Source organism: Seriola aureovittata, chromosome 1, assembly GCF_021018895.1.
Source record: "Seriola aureovittata isolate HTS-2021-v1 ecotype China chromosome 1, ASM2101889v1, whole genome shotgun sequence".
NCBI classification, from domain to species: Eukaryota; Metazoa; Chordata; class Actinopteri; order Carangiformes; family Carangidae; genus Seriola; species Seriola aureovittata.
Genome location: NC_079364.1, coordinates 18,107,979 through 18,132,756, shown reverse-complemented (window position 1 = coordinate 18,132,756; position 24,778 = coordinate 18,107,979). Strand labels below are relative to the sequence as shown.

General features: G+C 39.3%; 1 protein-coding gene across 1 annotated transcript in view; it reads left to right on the top strand.

The window, feature by feature from the left end:
• Positions 1-6,328: 6,328 nt before the first annotated feature.
• LOC130171444 (chromodomain Y-like protein 2) overlaps positions 6,329-24,778 on the top strand; it is a 32,568-nt gene continuing 14,118 nt past the window's right edge. The window contains exons 1-2 of the mRNA XM_056379463.1: positions 6,329-6,664; positions 21,145-21,751. Of these exons, the coding sequence (XP_056235438.1) occupies positions 6,641-6,664; positions 21,145-21,751 (631 nt within the window). The 5' untranslated portion in view covers positions 6,329-6,640. The remainder of the gene's footprint in view (positions 6,665-21,144; positions 21,752-24,778) is intronic.

Sequence of the window (24,778 nt, the reverse complement as noted above, 5' to 3'; positions counted from 1 at the left end):
CTGTATATAAATAGTAAAAAGCTTTTTTTTTTGTCATTTACAGGTAACGTGTTTCCAGAATGTTGGTGTTTGTTGACTTGAATTGTGGTGGTGGGCTGACAACTTTTAACTGTAGAGGGTGTGAGTTTTAACTAGAGTGGGACTGGGAATTTTTATGTAAAACTAAATTAGCTTTTTGAAGGTAATTTCTAACAATCTTTGTCATCTAAATTCAAATCTGAATTGAAAGAATTATTTGTAATTGCCTGTAGATCAGGGATTCACATACATTTATCATGAGGCAGGTGTTGTCAACTCGCAGTCTTATTTATGGCTGGACTGAAGGCTGAACTTGTCAGAATGAGTGACAGAATGAACTTTCAGCATGGTTTTGATTGACAGCCTTCTGAAAGCACTGTAACAATGCTAGATATATTCTCCCCTATATCATTCTTGAGGATAGACTTGAGGATAGTTTTCAAAAAAAATCCAGAGTTAATGGTGTCAGTAATTCCCATATTCCCACATGTTACATGGACAGCAAACAGTAGTTGTTCATGGGTACTCAGGTATGTTTAAGCTTCAGTTAAAATGATGCATGTTGACATACATGGGAAAATGTAGGGAGGTTGAGGAGAAGCCAGGAGCAGCATTTAGATGAGGTGTAGAGGTCACAATAATATGAACATACAGTAGGTGATGTCGTACGGAAGGAACTGGTTCAATTCATGTTTCTGAGTGGAAATAATGCAGTATAACATTTCACTGTGACTGGCCTTACGTGATTGTAGGTCAGTGATGGTAAAACCAACATTGCATGCAAACAACTAAATGGACACACCCAAGAATGACTTTTATAAGTGGATAGTGTGCACAGTAAACACATACAGTACCTGGAGAGAATGGTTAACAACATGGGAGATAAACCACAGGAGTCCAGATGTCCGTCTCGCCAGCTGTGGTTGCAAGAGAATTTTATGAACAGAGCATGTGTGAGCGAAGCAGCTGTAGCAGAGTGAAGCACTGCAGTGGCAGCAAGAGCACAGCGCTTGCAATGTGGATTGTTCAAGCCCCAAGTGGTGCTGGTACAACTGGGAGGAGTTATTTAGAGCAAGGATGTCAAAACATCAATATTAGTGTTTAGATGCAGTGTGTTTGAGTGTGTCTCTTAAGGTTAGGTTATGGTGAAGCGAGATATGAAATGATAAGCAGCCTAATGTACATAAAGCAGGTCATTACTGCAAAAATAAATCCACTCAGGGCAACTTGTGTTAGGGTTAGACTTTCTTTCGCCTCCATTTTCCCCTTCCTTGTGTGTTTGTCCGTTCCTGGTTTTGTCTTTCTCCCTGACAGTGTGTGTATGTGTGTTTCTGCTGGGTGTGGCTTCCTGGTTCTATTCCCGCCAATTCACCTCAGCACCTGCGACTCACTCACCTGCTGCAGAATTTAAGGCTTTGGCCTCCTCTCTGAAATGCTCAAGTCTTGTTTCCTTGCATCGCTTTTCGTTTTCGTTTCGACTAACTAACGCTCTATGCTCAGTCCAGTCCAGCCTCACTTAGCCAAGATACCCTTGACAGTTGCCAGTTGGAACTTCAGTGCACACTGTCACTTCCTTGTTCCACTCCATCAGCGTACAATCCATCTACGCCACCCAGGCCTCAGCCTGGATCACAGCTTCTCATCTCCCCCAAAATGTACTTAAGTTTACAATAAAACTACCTTGCAACTGTATAATAACTTCTGTATTTTGGGTCTGAAATTTGCTTAGTATAATAACTTGATTCAATCGGTCAAGCGTATATCAAAAAAATAATCACTTTATAATATTCCTCACTTGTTCAACAGTCACATTGTTTCCTTAATTATTTTTTATTGCATGCACCAAGGAGCCTATGCTTTCATACTGGTATGGTATTGGTATTTCAAAAACTCCTTAACAAATTTTATTCCAGTTTGGAGAAATATTGGGCCTTGGGAGAAGGAACAAGTGATTAGTTTCTGGTGCAGCCTTTGGCTATTTAAGAAGCACATCACATTTTGGTTATTTATTAGTTTTTTTGGTCGATCCAATTCCCAACTTTTGCAAATGTGCCACTCTTCCTATATTTGGCTGTACACGTCTAAACATTTGCCATAACGTTTTTTAGACCAATTTAAATAACAACTACACAAATCGACTCCAAGTAATTGCAGAACATTTAATGACATTCTGTAAAATACAAAAGCATGGTAAATTTAAGGGTGCTCCACGAAGTTCTTTTTAAACAAATTAGGTTTTGTCTACATTTGGTGTTTCTTACTAAAATGCATTGTGTATATCCTTGAGGCCATTTGAATATATTTCTTTCATCATAGCCACTTATTTGGGATATTTTGAGATGTGGAATAACTTGACATTGTCGAAAAATAACAGCATAATCATTTCAGCAAATGCCCAAAAATCGATAATTGTTGACGTGACAAAGCTCTCTAGTCGGTAGTCAAGTGATATCATAGAGCCATAAAGTTGACATATGGTGAAGGACAGGATGGATGGGTGTGTCAATAAAAAGTGTGACTTCGCCACAGGTGACCATTGGCTGCTTCCTGATTCCCACTGACAGTCAACGCTGGTTTCTTTTAACCATGACCATAACTGTTCCCTAACCTTAACAAAATGTTCATTATTGTAGCCATTACGATGAAGATCCCTTAACCTTAGCCTTCACTTTAAGTAGTCATTTTAACCCAAATGACCCCAAACGACCTATCCAAGGCTAAACCGCACCAAACCTTTACAATAGTGATAGTGATGTGTAACAATTTGGGAAGGCACGGACAAATGATACGACAAAAGATCAGAAAACGCGATAGTGTTTCAGTCGAGAGGGCCTGTCCTTGGGCATGTCCACATTATATAAACAAAATGGGGACCTGCCAACAAAAACATTGGCTCACAGGGTTCCTGGTGGTCAAAAACTTTGCAGGGTACCCTTAAGTGACCATAATTCAAATGCAGTAAGTTTGACTCACTGAGAATTTATGAAAGGCAAGTGCTCTTTTCTTTGTTTGCTCTCTACTAATGATAAAATCTAAATATATTGTAAATAATTAAGTGCATGTCAAGCTGCAGCCTATGTCGAAGCACTAATTTAGCTTCACAGCTCCACACCATCTCGGAGTGGTTGACAGCTTTGGCATTTGAGTCCATTAATTTTTGCATCTTGTTTGTAGGAGGGAATTAGAAAAAAAAAAAATTTAGTATATGAGTGCTATGAGTGAATCCAGTCTGCCTTAATGCAACATTTTTTCCTTTTATATTTATTCATTTATTCAAGATTTTGTTATGAGAAACACATTCTTTTACACACCAAAGCAGAAGATCACAACATCACAGCACAACATGTTACAGTGTATCATGAATGGACACTCCATAACAGGTAAAAGTTAATTTAATAACATATTTAATAATGAATCAGTAGCTGTCATGCTATTCGATGTAAGGAGAAAGTTCAAACTAATAGTAACTCATACGTCACTTGTTTCTGTTGTGATAACTGAACATAGTCTAAGGATACTATAAGCTATATTCTCAATGTCCTTTTTACTGAAGAGGTCAGTTGTGAATCAAATGATGCAGGTGATAGACAAGTCACACTCCCACTTGTCACGACAAGAAATAGCGACTGGTTCAACACTAATGACAGATACAGGAAATAACATCTATGTGGCTACAGGAAAAGAAACTTTTCATTTCCCTTTTTCTCACAAATACCTGCATCATTTGAAATATACAGTGTTGTCAACAGCAGATGCAGGTGTCAACCAGAAACACATACAGCATGATACAGCATTTGGTCTATATTGTGAACCGTGTCGTGGGAAGCGTCTATCCAACAGTTGTTTCCTTTCATGATTTCCTCATGGAAATGAAAGTTTATAAGTAACTGTCTCCCGAACTACTGCAGCTAACTGAAATCTATCCAGACAACACTTCCTGTTTTGCCATTTCCTCGTCCTTCCCTCATGTAGTCTAAGCTGATTTTCATTTACAAAACAGAGCAAAGGTGCTCTGTATTCTGTGATGGAGCCATGGAAGTGTATAATTTTAAATGGTCAAATTCCCTGAAGCTGCATGATCTAGCCTTTTGCAATTGTTTAAAACCGTTTTTGAATTTTGTCAGTGTTAATCATCAAGGAAAGTCCAATGTTCCCTTTTCCTCCCATTCAAGAACGTTTCCCTTCTTGCCTTAATAAAACACAAGGAAAAGTCTACAATGGCTTTCAAAGAAAGATTCATAATGAGAGCGCCATATGACGTGTGCTGAAACAGATGCTTCAGTGGTCACAATAGATGGTGTCCTGGGACCCGAGGAAACCTTTTTGCATTCACTGACACATGTTTTTGTGAGGTCCTTGACTGACATAATACATTACCTATCCTCTAACCCAAGCCTTAACCATCACAATTAAGTGCCCAACACCTCTCTTTACTCTAAACTGAACCTAAAACCTGCATTAATCTTAACTCCAAAACCAAACCTTCCAAACAGCTCTTTGAGGATTGACTAAAATGCCCTCCCTTTTCCAAAAGTTCTCACTTGCAAGGTCTAAAACTGAAATGGACAACATAGAAAACATAAAGATATAAAAACGGACAACATAAATATAACAATAATAGAATATAGGCTACCATACACACAATTCCCAACTCACACAATGTTTTTATATAAACAGACTCAGGTGATATGACAGAATTTCAGTAGCCTAAATGAAAAAAAAAAAAATTTCATATGTTCATCCATAAGTGTTGTCTCATGTATGAGCTTTAATACTTCACGTGTCAAGCTCCAGCATGTTATTTAGAAAAAGTGGTCTGTTATTCCCACAATAACAAGTAAGACCAACACATTCTTGCTCGAGATATTAAATTATTTTCAGCATATCTTTAGGGTCAGTAACTCCAACAACTTATTTTGGTCCAGAAAATGTCCTTGAAAATGAAATGAATCTGTTATTATGCTAAAAGTCATTCTGTGCAGTGTTTCAAATCCTCTTAGCCGAGTGTAATTCACATTAATATTAAATGAAGGGCAAAATAGTGGGGCAGTTTACACCTCTGTTGTGATATCAGCATGGCCTATTCAGTGTATTCAACAAAAATTATGTGCTCAAGTTTTCTTCAGTATTTGTTTTTACAATGGTGGCATCAATTTCTATTAAAACAGCATGGTGAGACATTTTTTACTGTAAAGCACACACACAGGAACAGTTATGCTCCAAATCTAGTATGGCCTGGAGAACAGTTGCACCTCGTCTGCACTAAGATTCTTTTCCCAGACCGCAGTATAAATAATGTGAAACAGGTTGAATTAGTTTTCATACACATGCTCCAAGACACTGAAGGGATTTTTCAGAATACCTTACTATGCTGCGTAGTTTCTTATAATTTGGGATTTAAAGACTGTTTCAGTAAAATAAGAGAAGAGAGTGGTAGTGATAGGGACTAAAGGTTTCTTATGTCAATGTTTAAAATGAAAAAGAGAATGAAAGGAGGGTTATATAGCTTTCCACAATTTCAGCATATTACAGCTGGATCTTTTTAAAATACATTTACATTTTCTATAATGTGCATAATATATATATATATATATATATATATATAAAATACGCCTATTGTAGATATTACTGTGAATAAAAATGAATTTCTTACACCTGTGAGATCCAAATACAATTAACAAGACAGCTTCTCAACATTTCAATTTGAGCCACATCATTTCAAAGCCACAAATAACCACGAGTCATGATGGCACACTAACTCACATGGCGCTTTACCACATGAATCTTTATCTTTGGAGTACAACACTGCTAATGTGGTGATGAGCTGCCTGCATGTCCTTGTTGGGTGACATAATTTTATTACGTGCAACAGGGTGACTGTAAAATGAAAATCACCATCATGTACTTTCGCATGTCAACACACTGCTTAATAATTAATGAATGTTAACCATGAATATATAAATATTGTGAAAGTGATGACAATTTTGTGGTGATGCAGGTTAATGAAGGTGTGTAAGCACACATCAACAATTTATCAGCTTCCAGAGGGTCACCATTCAGTACAAATAGTTCCAATGAATTTGTTCTACATGTTTCCTAACAAATCTAAATTAAGGTCTGGGCTGGTCTTTCCCTTGGTAGTAAAGTGCACAGGTAGAGTGGGTGCTAAAAAGGGATCTATCTCAGTTGGTGTGTGTGTGTGTGTGTGTGTGTGTGTGTGTGTGTGTGTGTGTGTGTGTGTGTGTGTGTGTGTGTGTGAACACCCAGGATGTGATCTCCCGCTGAGTAGTTAGATTGCAACAGAGCTTAGAGGAACAGGGCGCATGCAGACCATCAAGGCTGTGCATTCTTAGCCGGGGACTAGTTTTTAGTGCTCCACTTGGGTCTGGGTAAACAGCACCGCCCCGATGGTTGTTTGTTTTAAGTGTGGAACGATCCATCGCAGAGCGCCGGGCTCGATTGACACTGTCTGCTGATCTGCTACTGCGGATTGCTCAGAATAACAAGGCTGCTCGCTAATTCCCGTCTATCGGGGCTTTCGGCGAAACACCGAGAGAGTAGGGTCCAAAAAAAGCCAACAAGGCAGGCAAGAACGCCGCGCCGCCGGAGTCCGCACCCCAGAATGGCTTCAGGAGACCTTTACGAGGTAGGATAAAACCATGTCCAACAAAAATGCTCTGTAATATTGACGAATAATGGAATTAGGAAGTAAAGGGGAGGGCGTCGCGTATGTAAAAAGCGGTGTCCTAAGCCCTTTAACAGGCGAAACTAACCCTTCTCAAGCTTTGCGAAGATAAGGTTGGTACATTTATGCTCATACTTTATGTCGCTTCTGATACACTTTGACGTAATTCTTCACGACTGTAGTAAACAGATAAGATGTAATTTGCGGGCTAAACTCCTCAGTCTGTCGCCGAGTTGAAAGTCGTGGTAAAGTGACAGCAGCGCTGAGCGGACGGACATGGTGAATAGCTACAGACGGAGTGATGATTCTGAAGGTGCGCATACATGCCAAAAGATATTTTGTCATCACAGCCTTTTTTTTTTTTTTTTTTTTTTTGATTTTACAGCGGTGTGGCAGTTTCACAGGCTGTTTGGAACATAGGCTGAGACACCAGTTTATTTTTATCGAGCGGTATAAAGAAGTCTGTATGAGCTGCTCTCGTGGTTCACGTGTGAATTTGTGAAATTATGACTCCGACAGTGTTGGGAGTAAAAGTTGCCCCAGATGGGTGACAGGAAGGTCACGCTGCCCTCGGGCGCAACATCACTCTGGAACCGGTGCCAGAATTTGCATGAAGCCTGGTTCCTACATCAGCTGTACTGAATCAGGCACTTACTGTCATTAGCCTTTGTTACTGCTGACACGGTGTCATATGTTTCACTTCATGGTGGTGACACAAAGAGATGGGGGTAGATTTCAGTGTCTGATGACTTCCAAGCACAAACAAACCAACAGAGTCAGAAATAACAAGTTTTTCTTTCTTTCTTTCTTTTTTTCTTGTTTTGTTTTTGTGAAGGACTTTAAATTTGCCTCAAAGATGTCCATTTGACAAACGTGAAACTAGGGGAACCTCTCATGAGTGTTGAAATAGATAACATTATCTCCTCACAGCACTGACAAACAGCATATGACATCAGTTAGAAGACAATACATTCAATAAGTGAGAAGCACTAAGTAATTGCCTTTTCACAAATTGTTAGGCCCACTGACTGTAATCATTATTTAGGCTATTACAATTATTACTCTTTTTTTTATTGTTGAAACTCATTCAAACATAACTATATGACACAAGTCCTTTTTTTGACTATTACCTCCCATACCTCCCATGTGCTCACTTGTGTTGTTCACATGTTCATGTATTTTGGTTTGTGGTTCTTTCTTTCTTTCTTACAACATATTACAACATGGATTTTAACTGCATATTTCAACTTAATTAATTATGCGCCTTGCATGCTCCAGCAAAAAACCTGATTGTTTTATGACACATTCAAATCATTCAGTAATTACTGAGTGGGGAAAAACCGTTCACACCGGCCTCTAGCTTGTAATTCCAAGTTGTGTGAATGTAGTGTTACATCAGTGGAGTAGTAGTGAATAATACTGTACTTTTGTTTTTACGCTTGACTACTAGGTTGAGAAGGCAGCTTGTTCCACGCAGGCTGTGGCCTTGATGTGAAATCTGCCTCATGTGGCAGCCTGTATGTGGTCACTGGAAGTTGATTAATTTCCTGTCGAACTGATTGACTGATCTTTGTTGAACAGGTCACTGGTTTATCATGATTTATTAGTCACAAACTCTGATTTATTTTTGTAATTTAGTATTTTGGCGGGCATCATGGCCCATCAACAGTCAGCTGAGTCTTTGGATTGCTCCCCTACTCTCACATCAACAACCGCATGGGTGACGGTTCGGTTCAGAGTGACCAAAATTAAGAGAGTGGCTAGATTTTAATGATGCTGTATAGCTTTATTTAAAAATGCCCAAAAATAAACATTCTGAGACATGGAACATTAAATGTGGAGAATGGAGTCTCCTGTTCATGGGTGCAAGTAATCATTTTGTTGACTGTGTACATGTCGGGAGTGCCAGCACCAATAAACTAGTTAATAATATTGTGTAGAAGTGGTTTGTTTCATGGTTCTGTAAGATAATATAGTAAAGTGGAGGCAGTATTGTTGGTTCATGTCTGTAAGTGTTGTTGAATTTGATGTATAGGACTGTTATAGCAGAGTTTGGGATTTACGTTTCAGAAAAGAGGTCAAGAAATGTTGTATACTGTGTATATCATGACACCCTTTTTTTTAAAAAAGAAAAAGCAATGTTACTCCAAACAGCCTTATACAGATGGGATTCACTCATTTTACACGGACCGGGCCAACCTCACAAGTTTTACAAAGAAGAGGAACATCTTGACATCACTTTCTAAAATATGTGGTGGATCCTGAGTTTTGGTCATTAGCCTTATTTAGAGGTCTTTTGTTAGAAAATTTCATATTTTGGAAATAAGATTTTGGGGAGTCATGGAAGTGTCAGAGGCTCAGAGGCTTTGAAATGAGCAAGCAGTGACAGAATGAGACAGGGTGAGACTATGGTTGGGTATTGAAATTCAGTATACTTTTCTGGTATAGTTCGAAAGTCAGAAAGAATTAAATATTTGCCCTGCAATTACCTGTCCGAATTCAATATTCAGTCTATAAGATGGTCAGATATCATGACATCAAAACACCTGAGAAGCACTGTGGGAAAGCATTTTTGCAAAATTGTGGATAAAGGTCAAGCTGTCTCCTGACTTAGTAAAATGTAATGAGGTAGTGGATGTACTAGGAAGGGAATGAACAGTGTCAGTTCTACAATGTAATTGAGAAAGCAACAACTTGGAGTCTGTGTGTGAATCTCATCCCAAATCTGCCTTTTGAGCATCAAATTCTTGCCTCCTATTGGCTTGAATTATAGCTGACAAAAATGTGTTTGACTGAAGACCAATGGCTGTGGCTTACTGAATCTTGTTGGTTGCAAAAGACTGTAAAAATGACAAGTTTGAATCTATTTCCTCACTGTCTTTGTCGATAATGGTTACAAATAATCATGGATATACAACATAAGGGACTGCTTCAGTGTTTAATGTGGACACTCTGAATCTCTGCTTGAAGCTGGATCTTCTTTAGTCACGCTGAAACTTGGTACAGATATCCATGGTGCCAAGTAGGGATGGACATTTTCAGTAATTTCAATATTCGAATACTCTCATTACCTTATGAACGAGTACTCGATTACTCATAAATTAAATATATTTATATGTATGTGTATGTGTATATATATATATATATATATATATAGATATATGTGTGTGTGTAAAAGAAATACTGGAAGTCTGTGTCTGACTGGAAACACAAGCGGAACCAATGTTAAGCTTGTGTTTCCAGTCGGACACGGACCTTCCCGACCGAACCTACTGTTTGGCTGTCGGAGAACATGATATGCAAGTTTAACGCCACATATCTTGCACTGCAAATTATTGTCATCTTTTTTTATCAAAGTATTTCAAGACATCACTTTTCCTGGTCAAGGCTGCCATGGTGCATTTAACGCCAACTGAGTTGAACTATTGTAGCCAAAAACAATACATGCGCAGGTGCAAGAAGTGAAACGCTACTCAAATAATGACATCAACGAGTGCTCGAGTCGTACCCATCCCTAGTGCCAAGAGAATTAATCCTAATGATCCACCGACTTTTCATTTAGTGGCAACAGCAGGGAGGGATGTCGTGATGCCAGAATTTTGATAGTTTGTATCAATACCAATGAAGTTCACTGATTCTCAAGACCACAGCAACAACCAGAGAAGAACAGAGGCTTCTGCACACGCAGTGCGCACACACACACACACACACACACACACACACACACACACACACACACACACACACACACACACCAGAGATGCTAACAAGTCATTTTTTGCAAGTCCAAGTCAAGTTTCAAGTCTCTTAATAGTTGTAATGAGGGTTCTATTATCTGCTGCATGCCACCCAGTCTGCTTGGAACACTGCATTGCCATATCTGAGGAATTCAAAGCATGTACTGTATTATCATCACTCTTTTATCTATGAAGTTACGCATTATAATAGGGGAGGGAATGACGTTCAGCTCGATTAGAATTTAGACTGGCTGGTACAGTAGTAAATGCAACACCAGACATATTTTAATGTAAGTTGTTGGATTTCTCTGTAATAACATTCTGTAGATCTCTGATAATCACACAGAGTACTTTAGTACTCTAATTAGCATATTAGGATTCCTGCGGGAACAATAGTTTAAAACAAAAATATACAACATTATCCTGGTAAATCAACTCAGACTAGATTGCTGTTGTATTTTGCCTATCACCTATTCTGTAAAACTGGACTGACAGTCAGCTGTGGTCCTGAACTCACTCTGCTGTTCTACTCCTGTCTGTTGCTGTCTGTCTGGGACCGAACCAAACGTAGTTTGCTGGGGAGACAGACATGCGGGAGATGATGGCCACACAGAACCAGAGTGGGCTGTGCAGCCTGCTCCAATGGGCTGATTACCACGAGACTGCGCTATCGATTTCGCTCCCTCTTTGTCTCTCTCGCTCCCTCTGTCGCCCTCGCAGCCCAACAACCAGTGCGGCCCATCAGGAATCTTCCCATGCCTCCTGATTAGCCACTCTGTGCCTGACGTACAGTATACCAGACTTCACGCTCACACAAACAAACAAACAAGAAAAAAAAAAAATCAAAGTCACAGTAAATAATGTAGATCTGACCCAAACTTTAGTGCAGTGGTCCCCAAACTAAGGCCCGCGGGCCGGATACGGCCCGCCCCCACATTTGGCCCGGCCCCCTGAACTATTATTATTTATTTCATTAATAGTGTTATTATTTATTTCCTGACTTTTTTTTCTGTGAAGAACCCGGAAAGGGTTATTTGGTTATGTGTGGCTTTCTGGAAAACAATACATTTTTACGTTTAGGCACCCCTGCGATTGTCACACTTTTTCTGTTACAAACTGAACCCGGCCCCCCATCAGAGAAGGGAAAAGTTATGTGGCCCTCACAGGAAAAAGTTTGGGGACCCCTGCTTTAGTGGGTTATTCCCTGGCCCAAGCCCCATTCCTATGCAAAGTTTGGTGCAAATCAGTTTGGTACTTTTTGCGTAATCCTGTGCTGATGAATAAACAAACAGACATGGGTGAACAGATAACTCCTTGGTGAAGGTAATAAAATAATTCACGAGTTCCAAATCTTGAGTCTCAAGTAGGATATTTTGCAGACTAATCTCAAATTAAGTTTCAATCTCACTATGTGTGTGTCTTAATTGCAACTTTAGTCCAAATCACAAACTCGAGTCCCCATCTCTGGCACCCACACACACACCCATACATGTACACACCTCCATGTAGTCATTGACCAACAAGGTGACAGACCATTGGTGTGATTATATTCATTTAAAACAGGAAAGTTATATCGAACAGTAATGACGGTAGCCTACTAACGTTGTGAGCACCAAGCTCACATTATGAGCTATCGCTATGTTAGCCTAAACATGATTACTTCAGCCTTTTCGAACTCACCCTGAATTCTGTGCACAGATCTGGATACCTGTCTTTGTGTCTTGGAGCTGCTTAGATAGGTTTGAGGTGGTTCTCGTTAGAAATGCTCTGTGATACCATTTGCATACCGGCTTTTGGTTGTTTATAACTTGTCTCTGATGATCTGTGTCAAATACAGAATATCAGTCTTTCCATGTTTTTTTTTTTGTTTGTTTGTTTTCTACAAGTCACATCGGGCCTGTTGCTCCACCAGAGGCCTGTACTACGAAGCAGGAATTGAGGTTCAGGTTTAACTTTGGGTTTTCAGTCCTACGGCAAAGGTTCACTTGTTACCGGGGTAAATCACCATGGTAACTTACGCTGAACTCCTAACCTGCTCCGGCACAGGTTAACTTCAGAGGATCAGAACAAAACCTGCCAACAGCCAAACTACTGAACAATGAAATCACTGGAAAAACTGAGTCATCATTCCTACAGGATCCGGACAGGGACAAAAGAGTTTACAATAAAGTGATCAGTAATAACGAGCAGTAGATATAAAATATAAATCAATTGAATTGTTTTCTTGTTTTAGTCTTTCCATGTGTCCACTCTAGTTTTTAAACAAAACTTCAAAAAAAATGCACGGAGAGTTTATCACGCTAAATGAATAGCCTATATAATAACTGTTATAGTTTAATTTTAATTGAACAAATATTCTTTAATCTGACAGGATTTCTGACAGTGTCGATGCTTTTACTCTCTTCTTCATCACTGCAGCTCAGAATAACATGAGGAGATTCTGTGACCACAACTGGAAATTAAAACTAAACCTCTGATGTCTTTGATTAGAAAAATTAGCCACACACTGTTAATTATTTCCATGATTATAAATGAACATTTCAGTTGGTCTGACTCATCAGATTTAACTTAACTGCACCATTAATATGTTTTGTTATAAAAAAAAAAATAGTGAGTTAATTCCAGTGTGTAGATCCTCTCTATTCATGACACTGAAAGTAGAGGTAAATACAGATTGGTAAAATGATAGAAACGTCAAAAATAATTTGAATAATAATGGCTCATTATAAAGCTAGTTAGAGTCAGTTAAGTTTGGCTTGCTTAATTTTTATATAAATTTAAAAAAAACAACTTGAAATTAGCGCATGACGTGATCTATTGTCACAATGACTTTACGTGCAGGCTGCAGCTACTTTCCATCCGAAATAGTTGGCAACACCGGTTGATGCCCAGACCGTGACTCTTGTGCCACCAGCAGGTTGGTTCAGAGTTAAATATCTTGACAACTGGTGGATGGATTACCATGATGAATTATAATAATTAGTTTTTCATTTTGATTTATCTCCCAGTGCCATTGATCAAAATTTTAATTTCCCCACTATTTCTTTTATGCCTTAACACCTGCAACACTAACAACATTCCCCCAAAAAATGTGCAATGTAGTTTACATTGAGTTTGTGGCCACATATTCAACTTGTGATAAACTAAGACAGCAGCTCATTACACAGTCAGCTCCCAGTCAGCCCCCCCCCCCCCCCCCCCCCCCCCCAAGGCAGACAAGGGCAGCTCACAGGCATAGTTCAGAGGCTGGAAATCTATGTGATCACTAAGCTCAGAAAAGAAATCATAATCTAGACTCTGCATGACTACATGGGTGTGCTCTCTTGCACATGTAACCACACCCAAAAGTGATGTCAGGGTGTACATTATACTCACCTGTCTTGACATCCAAGAGAGACTTTCTTTGCTCTTCTCACTATGTTTTGGGTTTGCAGAATGCTGAAAAGGAATTTGGCAGCTGAGGGAGGATATGCCCACCTCCACTCTTCCAGCTCATGCTCAAGCTCTAAGTGTTACTAAACCTCTCTGGTCTGTGTATACAACTTGGCCGTTCTATCTACCTCCTCCGCTCACCTTCTCCTTCTCTGTGTTTGTGTCTCTGCTATGCTGTGGTTAAGTGCGACATTGTCAGGGACTGTTAGCCTTCAAATCTCTTCATTTCAGTGACTCTTATACAGCTCACCCATCAAGGGCTGTTTACTCATGTTAATGTGTTCAGGAGAGCACCATGAGCAGTTATTACCACAGATGCGTTGAACTCTCTGTTGAAACTTTTCAACTATCCTCCATTTCTGACTCAACAAACAGTTGGCGAGGTCAGGTCCAATTCCCATTTAAGTGAATATTCACAAATGCACTGCCTGCGAAGGGATGCACATGCTTGATCTTGTGAATTTTCATGCTTGTGTACCTTCATATGACCAACCAGAAAATATTGAATACCTCGATTCGTTTTACCTAAAGCTGGATTTATAGTAGACACAAGGGGTTCATGGGAGTCCCGCAGTAGATACCTATGGTGTAGGTTTGGGTGTATCCATAGACAGTGACATGCATGAGTCATATGTGATCATGCTGTATCATGCCTTAAGTTGTTTCAATCACTGTCATAGCAGTGATCAATATGAATTTAAGGTTTTCAATGGGCATGTCTCTGCTAAATGTGTGTTACTGAGCAGGAGAAGACCACTGAGTCTTTCTTCAACATCCTTAATTTTGCACTAACCATGATCAGTCTCTACTGGCAGGAGAAAACACAAGCAGCCCAAGTTGACCAATCTCAGATCTTGCATGTGGTAGCCGCCTTAGCTCTGATGTGTAGTTAAATTTTTGAGTAGCTGCACATTGACTGCAGCAGGTATGCTGTGTAACTATAAACCCACGTTGCCCAGTTAGCTGAGGTTATAGTGATGGGCATTCTTATGACATCTGTGAATTAGGAAAATTAACCCAGATAAATAGAGAGGCAACAGACAATGCAACAACACATTTTTCCTTTAACAAAAACAGGATTGAGCTTTGTATAGTCATTATTGCAAGGAAAATTCAACATACTGTGCATAAGAGGAAATAGCACTGGCAGTGGCAAAATTATATGAGTGGATTTTCCTGAAAGAATTGCATCTCCAGCTTGGGTTTGTGTTGCCGTTTATTACATCTTAGTATCAAGTTACTTCCTTTTTCTATGTCCATTTTGTTGTCTGTTACTAGAGCAACAATTGTTCACCAAACATGACTAGTTACACTGTTCTCTGCACTAGTTTATAGTCTTAATGTGACAACCTGTAAATATTGTAGGACACAGTTTCAGTCTATAGCAGTGGTATGTGCTGAGGCCTGCCAATACAGTAGCGCGGTTGTACTACACACATTATTAACTGTGTGACTACACAACAGAGAATTTGTTCACATGAGATGATTCTTGAAGGGCTTTGTTTGTGACCTACTGGATGTTGCATTGATGCTGCATATGGAGATTTTAATATTATAGAAACAAGTTATCATGATTCATAATGCACCATGATCCTTCACCTTATCCATCACTGTGTCCTTCACCTATGGGCTAAGTCCAGCAGACCGTCATATGTATTTACATTGTTTGGGTTCACAAGTAGTCCTTGAAGTGGAAAGAAATTAGTGTTAGTACTTCTCCTTCTTCATATAATGTCAGGGGTCGGGGGTTGAGGGTGGAGGTACATTACATTAGAGAATGATTTATTAATAGTGACCGCGCTGCATCGCCTGACGCCCCTATGGCACACCCCTGCCTCTGGAGACTGTGTGTGCGCTCTCATGTCCAGAGCTGCTGTCGCTGTTCGCTCAGAGATTTATTAGATTGTTATTTTTTGTTATTGTTTATTATCAGCAGCCAGAGATTTTTTTACAATCGTTCCACCTGGAGCTTATGTAGCCTACGAGCTCTCACAGAGACCGGTGTGGCGTGTGTACTGGACTGGACTGCAGCTGGCAGCACAGTTGAGATTTATCAGGCTGCATTGTAATTCGTTATTATTATACATGATGGTGATTTTAGATGTTGCTTACTGTTTATAGCCTAAAGGCCGACTATTTACAAAATCAAGATCTAGTCTGTACTCACAAAATAAAGTTTGCAAAATGGCTGCATCTGGAACGGACATGCTGACAGATGTGCCAGCTGACAGTGACTTTCCTCATCACTCATCAGACTCCCCCTTGCTCAGGTCCTGAGAAAGTGCCAAAGCCTCTTGAACATCGTATATTGCTCTTATTTTTACTCTCTCCATTTCTTTCAGTTTCTTTTCAGTTTTTGCTGGTAGGCTAAATCTGGTGTGTGGTGACTTCTCTCAATTTCTCTCTCTCTTTTGCTCTCGCTCTCGCTCTCTCTCCAGATCTGCATATAAAAATGTACGCCTAATGTTAAAAGAAACAGTGAAAAAAAAAAATAGACGTATGAAAACCGCGAAATGGAAACATTGTTAATTTCTATGGCCACAGCTGGCCACAGCGGTCTGTATGACTGTGGTCTATATGATCGCTTTGGCAGTCAGAGGAGTAAATGCTCAGAAATCTTGTGTTTTTTATTTAAATACCTTCTAGGCTTCAGAGAACATCAAAAACATATATTTAGGAAAAGGCATGGACTGAGAGACCTGAAGTTTTTATTTAAACAAAGTTATTTACATAATCAAAACTTAAATGGTCTGTCAGACCGTCTTGGGGGTTCTAGTGTTAGGCCAAAACTAAAGCAGTAATCATTGATTAGGTGGTCCAGTTTTACTTTAATGACTACATGCAAATTTCTGTCCAAAAGATTTCCTTTTATGAGAGATGATTATGAGGCAGAGATGATGGGGATCTTGGACCTTGCTGCAGAGACGAGAAGCTTTGATCATCAGAGAAATGGGCACTGGATGTTTCAGTATAAAAAGTGCCCTAAAATGAATTTATTGTTCAGGTATAACTCATTTATTGATATTTTTGGCTGCTCAACAGGTTGTAAACTCAACATTAACATATTATCATCCCATAAAGTTCTTACGGCTTTAGAAAACAGTTGTTTATACACACATCCAGCACACTGAGCAACATTAGCATTCAATTGGAGTCATGTTTCTCACTCTCCTTCATCTCATTTTTTTATATTTAACGACTCCTGGGGGAAATATCTGTCTCTTAAGCCTATAAATACTCCCTTATATTTACCTGCTAGTTGCAGACTTTGTCTGCCTGTCACTTGGTGCTGGACATGTAGCTTAGCAGGTGGTTTAATATAAAACAGATGCGTGTCATGGCTAAAAACAACTCTGAGAGTGGTGACACTGAACCAAAACAGTAAAGTCACTGGCTGCAAAACAACAAACACAAAACAAAACAAAAAGAACTGTGGGTTCAGCACTATGAATGATCCATTTCACACTGCACCTAACCAAACAGGTTTGAAGTAAGTCCCATGTTTAACCCAGTCATTTAAAACTTTTATTTAGAACGGAAACCAAAAGTGTTATCAACCAAAATTTGTAAAGCATAAATATTCTATTGCATTGTAAAACTGTGTGTGGACACGAGTAGAATATGTACAGTTGATCATGATGAAGTTTAACCCGGATGTATCAATGCAAGATGTAATGCACTTTTAAACTGGGGAGTTTTGGGTAATATAATCTGTTTTTTATATAATCTGTTTGAACTAGAGAATTTGAATTCTGTCTCATCATGAGGTTTCCCTGGTCATTCTGATGTAAAGGCTATGGAAATAAAAATGTTCTTGGGTCTGCTGTAAATTGCACTGATAGTAACATTTTTTTTTCAATTAGCATTAACAGCACAGTGTATTAAATTATCAGTAACAACGTAATGCAGATGGTCATCGCGTTGGACTGAATATTTTCAGGGGCTTTGGTTGTACTGTTGGTTTTTTAGTGTAGTTTGGATGTTGTCATTTCATCGGACCGGAGTGATGCAATCTGCTGGACTTGGTGGGCTGTTCTGGCATGATGGGGTGGGTGGCAGTACATCCACACAAAGCTAGATTTTCTCTCCATTTCAGCCCCCAGCCTCACTCTGAAACGACGTTTTTCTCTGCCAAAAACAGAGATTTTCCAATTTGGTTAGAGTGTGTAAATCATAAAACGGTTTGGTGTTTCAGCGTGTATGCGGAAAACTGACCTTTTTCAAAACAGTGATGTAAGCTGCCCAGTGAGGGATATGGTCCGTGTGGCAGTAAAGTTAAAACAACAGCTTTCAGTTGCCTCTAACCCTCTCTGTGATCGTTCACTTTTAAATGTCAGTATAGGTGAGCACATATCCTGTATTTATGCTGATTTTGTCAGATGAAGTCACCTCGATAAAATAACCATTTATTCAGCTGGTCAGATGTCAAAGTCTGTTCCCCCTTCAAATAGTGTGTTCCCCCCCTGTTATAACTTTGTTGTCTGTCCCACCTACCAGATGTTGGCTGTGATGTGCAGTTTTGTTGTTTTCCAAATGGAAAGAGGATGAAGAAGAACAGATTTGACTGTTTTCAATTGTTCACGTGTTTCTTAAAAAGTGACTTGTGAATACTCATTCAGACGTAAGTCGTTTCACAAGAAAATAGCGTTTTCAAAATAATACTGTTTTATGTAGATGTAGTCTTACCATTTGGTCGTTGTGCTGACATTACCGCTGATGGTTTATCACAATTAATACACTGCATGTGATGAGAGGAGTACCCTATGGTTTGTGTTGGAGGGTAGTGATGTCCCACATTTACATTCTCTGCACCTCATACTTAAGCATCAAGTGTTTCCAAACCTCTATGGTCTTTGTACACAAGTTTTCCCCACGCTTTCCCCTTCCTTCTCTTCTTTATTTGCATGTGTGTCTCTGCAATGCTGTTGAGTGTGATATTGTCTGGGGCTGTAAGCAACCTAATCATCTGTTCATTTCTGTGACACCCCTACGGCTCACCCATCAAAGGTTGTTTACTCCTGTTAATGTGCGCAGCACATCTGAGAACATGATGAGCGGTTATTACCACAGCTGCTCTAAAGCCTCAGATGAAACCTTCCAACCATTTTCCATAAGTCTCATGGCCCAGAACAATGCTACTTCTGAATGTCCTATGAGTATTGTTGAACATGTTTTCCTTGTCTTTTGCTGTGTGCTTTTAAGTCTTGAAGACCAAAAAGCTGCGCTCAGAATTTGTCTTAGGAGTTACTGTAAGAGACTGCTGTAAAATCAGAGGAGCCTTGCATGATGCCTAAGGATGTCAATTTTATAGCGCTAGTCATATGGTTGTCAGCATGAATGTATCTCCTGTGTACAAATGTCTAACCAAAACCTGTATGTTACATGTGTCTGAGATATGATGACAGTGGTGTGGGTGTTTATATGTAAATGTTGAGACTGGGTGATGCTGACAGATTCTACTGTAATGGTTTATTGTGATGTGTGTGTGTATGTGTGTATGTTTTTGATGTGATTGTGTCCCAGGTCTTATGTGTGCGTGTTTTTATGTTAATTTAATAACATATGTTTTGAGTATGTTTTGTTTTTTTAAGAATGAAATAACTAAAAAAATAGAACATTCAGGTTCAATTTGTAGGTATTTTTTCACAACACTCAAATCTGGGAAATTGAAGACTAGCAGAAAATACATATTTCGAGTTGAAGGTACCCAGTCTAGTTAATGAAAAGCCCACCTGTCGAATTAACAGTATTCACAGGCACTTTAGCTCAAGTTTGATCAGTCAAGATATTTGTCTTGTCACATACACATTGTATGAAGTACGTGTGGAGTATGTCACTGCCCTATTGTTTATGCAACAGCAATACCTTACTTTTTACACTAAAACATATTTTGGTGTTTATATAGCACATCATTTTTGTGAATCAAAGTAATTTCATATATGCTCACAGAGAAAGATTAAAAAAAATCCTGAGTATGACAACATACAGTATCTATGTATTTGTGTGGTGTCTGACCAGTGTCACTGTTGACTCTGGCGTTATACAATCACTGTTCATAATTAAGCAGTTGTGTCAAATAGTTAGATTTACTGGTACTTTGTGATCTCTGTTGGCCATATATAATTAGAAAATGGTTTATTCAATGTTTTTCAAGTGTTGGTTTGACCTCGAAATTCTGATGACTGAAGTTTCTTCATCACTGCAGCCTGCAGCACATCTCAGCTCCACTCTGGTCTTTAATCTTTCTCCTCCAGGGAATTAAGTCCTTATCTTAAGTTGCAAAATGTACCTTTTCTGTAAGATTTGACATAAATCTACGTAAAAATTTGTATGTACAGTATATTTAAAGTAGGTGGATTCATCCTCTGGGAACCATGAATGTGCTCAGTCAATTTAAAGCAAATCTGTGGGTTAGGTTTAGATTTTCTTGTGTAGGCTTATAAATTTGGAAAATGTGGCCTGAAGGTTCACAATACATGAAAAACATGAGGATCTATACACTAAAGATCATGAATACCCAGTGCAAATTTCAGTGCTTTGGCTGCCAGATCCAGAATGTAACCATGTGTGATGCTAGGCCATGAAGTATAGCTGCAAACGGGCTCCATCCTCCAGAGCCTGTACCTTGTATTAGTATTAAACAGGACACACAGGTGACACATTTTAGGAGGCAGTTTGATAACATTTACCTGAGGCAAACTCTTATCTTCATGCAGATAATGAATAGATTATAAGTAGGTAAACAGTTCTCAGCTGTCTGTTAGTTTTATCATCTGCCAGACTGACAACATTCCTAGCTTTGACCTGTTTGGTAAAAGCTGAGGTGATTGTTTTAGTTTTGTAATTGTGTCATAAAATCTGACAAGTAATTCTATGCTACCAAAAATATCCAAAGGAAACAAACATGCTTACTATCATATCATATCATATCATATCATATCATATCATATCATATCATATCATATCATATATCATATATCATATCATATCAAAAGACGCACCGCAGCAGAAATTTTCATTCATAAACCTCTACCAATCAGCTAGCCTGTGCAGGAGCTATATTTCTTTTTATTTTATTATTATTTATAACTTTTTTTAAATCGGCTTTTTAGATAAAGATTTTTCATTTTCTTTTTTTGTTTTTTTGCTGATGGGTTTGTTGTTCTTAATTTCTAAAAACATATTCCTTTTTTTTTTTTGGAGCAGGAAAAACTTGTGAATCTATATGCCAGAATTTCTTTAGTCTAATGTCACTGTGTGTGCTGTCCTCAGGTGGAGCGGATCGTCGACAAGAGGCGGAACAAGAAGGGTAAGTGGGAATACCTGATAAGGTGGAAAGGTTATGGAAGTAAGGAGGACACATGGGAGCCAGAGCATCACCTACTGCACTGCGAGGAATTCATTGACCAGTTCAACAGCTTGAGACTGCACTCACACAAACGGCCCAAAGCTCCAAAGAATCGTGGGGAGTCGCTCCTCACCGGCCACCCATCTGCTTCAGAAAACTCCAGAGCTAGGTCCGAGGCACGAAAAAAGAAAAGGACTTGTGGCCCAGCTGTGGGGGTTAGAGTAGGAGCTGTTCTAGGGGTTGGAAGTGGAGGGTCAGGACCCACCCAGAAGCAGAGGAAGGTGGGTGTAGGCCCTGGGAAACATACTTTAGGGGACAGAATGAGCAAACCCGTGACGTACAAGGCTCCTCCACCAGGGGGGCCTCACTTTGTTCCTCCAGTAAGGGTTCCTCATAATGGACTGCAAAATGGAGAGATGGAGCCTCTCGTGTACAGATCAGCAGCAAGGCCACATAGATTGCCCTCGGACAAAGTGGATGGAGAACTGGGGGACATGGATACCACTGGACAACAGTACGCCACTGAACTGGGTAAGATCTTAAGATATTGAATTAAATGAAAAATAGAGCTAAGCTGATGCTTTATTTTTGAAGCAGATAGTAAAAGCTTAATGTGTATATTAAAAAAGAAATCTGATAACAATATAGAGGTCCAAAGTGAAACTCAATCTCCGGGGTTCTGTTCCAGAAGTAAGAGAACCTCATTTAAAATCCCATTCACATTTGTAATAATAAGAAAACCTTACTGAGCAGTATTTTATGTTTACTCCATAGGCTTAGATGAGGATGATTTAGAAAATTGTATTTGTAGCTGACTTTAATGAACACCAACCATAAGAGACCATCACGAGTTAAAATGACACTGAGACTTTTGCTGAACTGTGGTTACTATGGCCACAAGTGACAAATAGTAAATGGTAAAATGGCATGCAATAGTAGCACAAGTAGAAAAGAGTCATAAAGTCAGCAAAAAGACTCGGTAATGTCAGTAACACAGGAATATCTATCGACCATAAGCCACCATTAGCTGCTGGTCATACCTGACCAAGTAAAGGTGTAGCAGCAAAATCCAGGACTGTACTGAGTTGAACAATGTTGTTTTTTGGGGGGGTTTTTTTTTGCTCATGAAGTAATTTGTTTTGTAATTTGGCCTCTGTACACCACTGCAGTGGATTTGAAGCAGAGCCATCAAAATCTGATTGAAGTGTAGAATTTCAGCTTCAGTTCAAGGGGTTTTACAAAAACCTTGCATTAACTGTTTAGGAATTAGTCTCTTTTTTTTTTTTTTTTTTTTTATAAATAATCCCTCTATTTTCAGACTCAAAACAGTTGACTAGCAACCAGTTTCATGGCTAGGTGTGGCCTGTTTCCTCGTTAATTTCATGATGAATTAAGCAGATGAAAAGTCCGGAGTTGATTCCAAGTGGTGAATTTGCATTGGGTAGCTGTAAAAACAATACAAACCTATCAGACAGATAGCAGAAACGTTAGGAGTGGCCAAATCAACAATTTGGTAAAAAAAAAAAGGACTGCACTGGTGAGCTCAGCAACACAAAAAGGCCTGGAACACAACTACAGAAGACAACGAAAGTGGATGATCACAGAAATCATTCCTTGGTGAAGAAAAACCCTTTCACATAATCTAGCTATGTCAGGTTGAGGAGGTTGGTGCATCATGGTCAAAGTCTATAATCAAGGGATGCTTTCACGAATGTCAATATATTGGGTTTAGCACAAGATGCAAATCACTGGTGACACTCAAGAACAGAAAGGCCAGATTAGACTTTGCCAGAAAACGTCTAAAACCACCTGCCCAATTCTGGAGCAAGATTCCTTGGACAGATGAAACCAAGATTAACTTGTAACCAAATGATGGGAAGAGAAAAGTATGGAGAAGAAAAGGAAAACGTACCACATCATCGGGCAAACATCGTGGGGGCAATGTTATGGCATGGGCATGCATGGCTGGCAATAGGAGTGGGTCACTGGGGGTGATATGACTGCAGATAGAAGAAGCAGGATGAATTCTGAAGTTTATTGGGCTAAACTATCAGCTCAGATTCAGCCAAATGCTGCGAAACTGATGGGACGGTGCTTCACAGTACAGATGGACAATGATCCAAAACATACTCCGAAAGCAACCCAAGGGCTTCTGAATGCAAATAAATAAAATATTCTTAATGGCCAAGTCAGTCACTGTCTTCAACCCCACTGAGCATGCTTTTCACTTACTCAAGATAAAATCTGAAGGCAGAAAGATCCGCAAACCAGCAGCTACTGAACGGGGCTGCAGTAAAAGCATGGCAAAGCATCTCAATGGGGGAAACTCCATTATTTAGTGATGTCCATGGGTTCCAAACTTCGGGTAGGCTAGTCTGACTGCAAAGGATTTTCATCCAAGTATTAAAATAATATTTCTAATCATCTTAATTTGTTTGTTACTTAATTATATATTTTTGTTAACCCCTTTGTGATAGTTTTTTCATTATATTTTCAATATAATATTCATTTTTTCATTTTATTTTTGAGTATTTCCTGCTATATGATAGACTGCATTGCTTACAGAGAGCAGGCACTCTTTAATACTGTAGAGGCTTCTGCTGACACACAGCTCATAAAGCTCCTACTATGGTCCTTTACTACAGGAACAGCTGATAACACCTTTGAATTTCACTCCTGGGTCACAGTCCAGGGTCTGCACCACTATAGTTAATCATTACATATGTTTTTCAAAAAGTCATCTCGACTTATTTAGCAGAAAGTCTAGATCAGAATGGTTTGTTGTATTTTTTTCCAAAATTTGAATAAGAGCAGTATGGTGTTGCCAGTTGATTCAATATGGAGTTTGTCTATTGTTCCTGTCCATAATGCCTGTTCAGGGAATCTTTGATCCTCTGTGGTGGGTGTCAGAAGCTTTTGCTGTTATGTACAGATACCCTAGAATATACAGAACGTGTACATTATGTGCTTGTTGTGGTCTGGCTGACTATTAGTTATTGCCCAATTCCCATAATTCCAACCATGTTATTAATTGTATTTATGGTGCAACTGATGGTTGAAATTAGGGCGATGCTGTACATTTGGGCATTATGTTGCCAATTCTAGGCACACAACAATGTGAACTTCAAAATAGAACAATCCCACAAAAACTCACTCATTTCAAAACACCACAACTTAATTAGTGATTGTATCAAGAGCTTATCTATGTGAAAGCATGAGGGCTATCAGCCTAACCTGATGGTTGTCGGTCTGGCAGCTATTATGGCTCCTAGGCTCCTAATCTCCTAATCCTTGAATGACTACTCCGCTCACATCATTCAGAACCCTCAGCTCCACCCATTAACCCACTACAGTGGCAGAGGGTGTCATTGGGATTGTCAAATGACAGCACAACGTGCACACACACACACACACAGTCATGTCATGTCCTGTCATGTGAACAAAAACAGATCTACAATAGATTATTGTGAATATTTCCTTGCACTAAAATGGTGCCAAATCTACTTTATTTACTTTGTGCAATTGTGATTATGGGATCCTTGTTTAAACATTCATGCA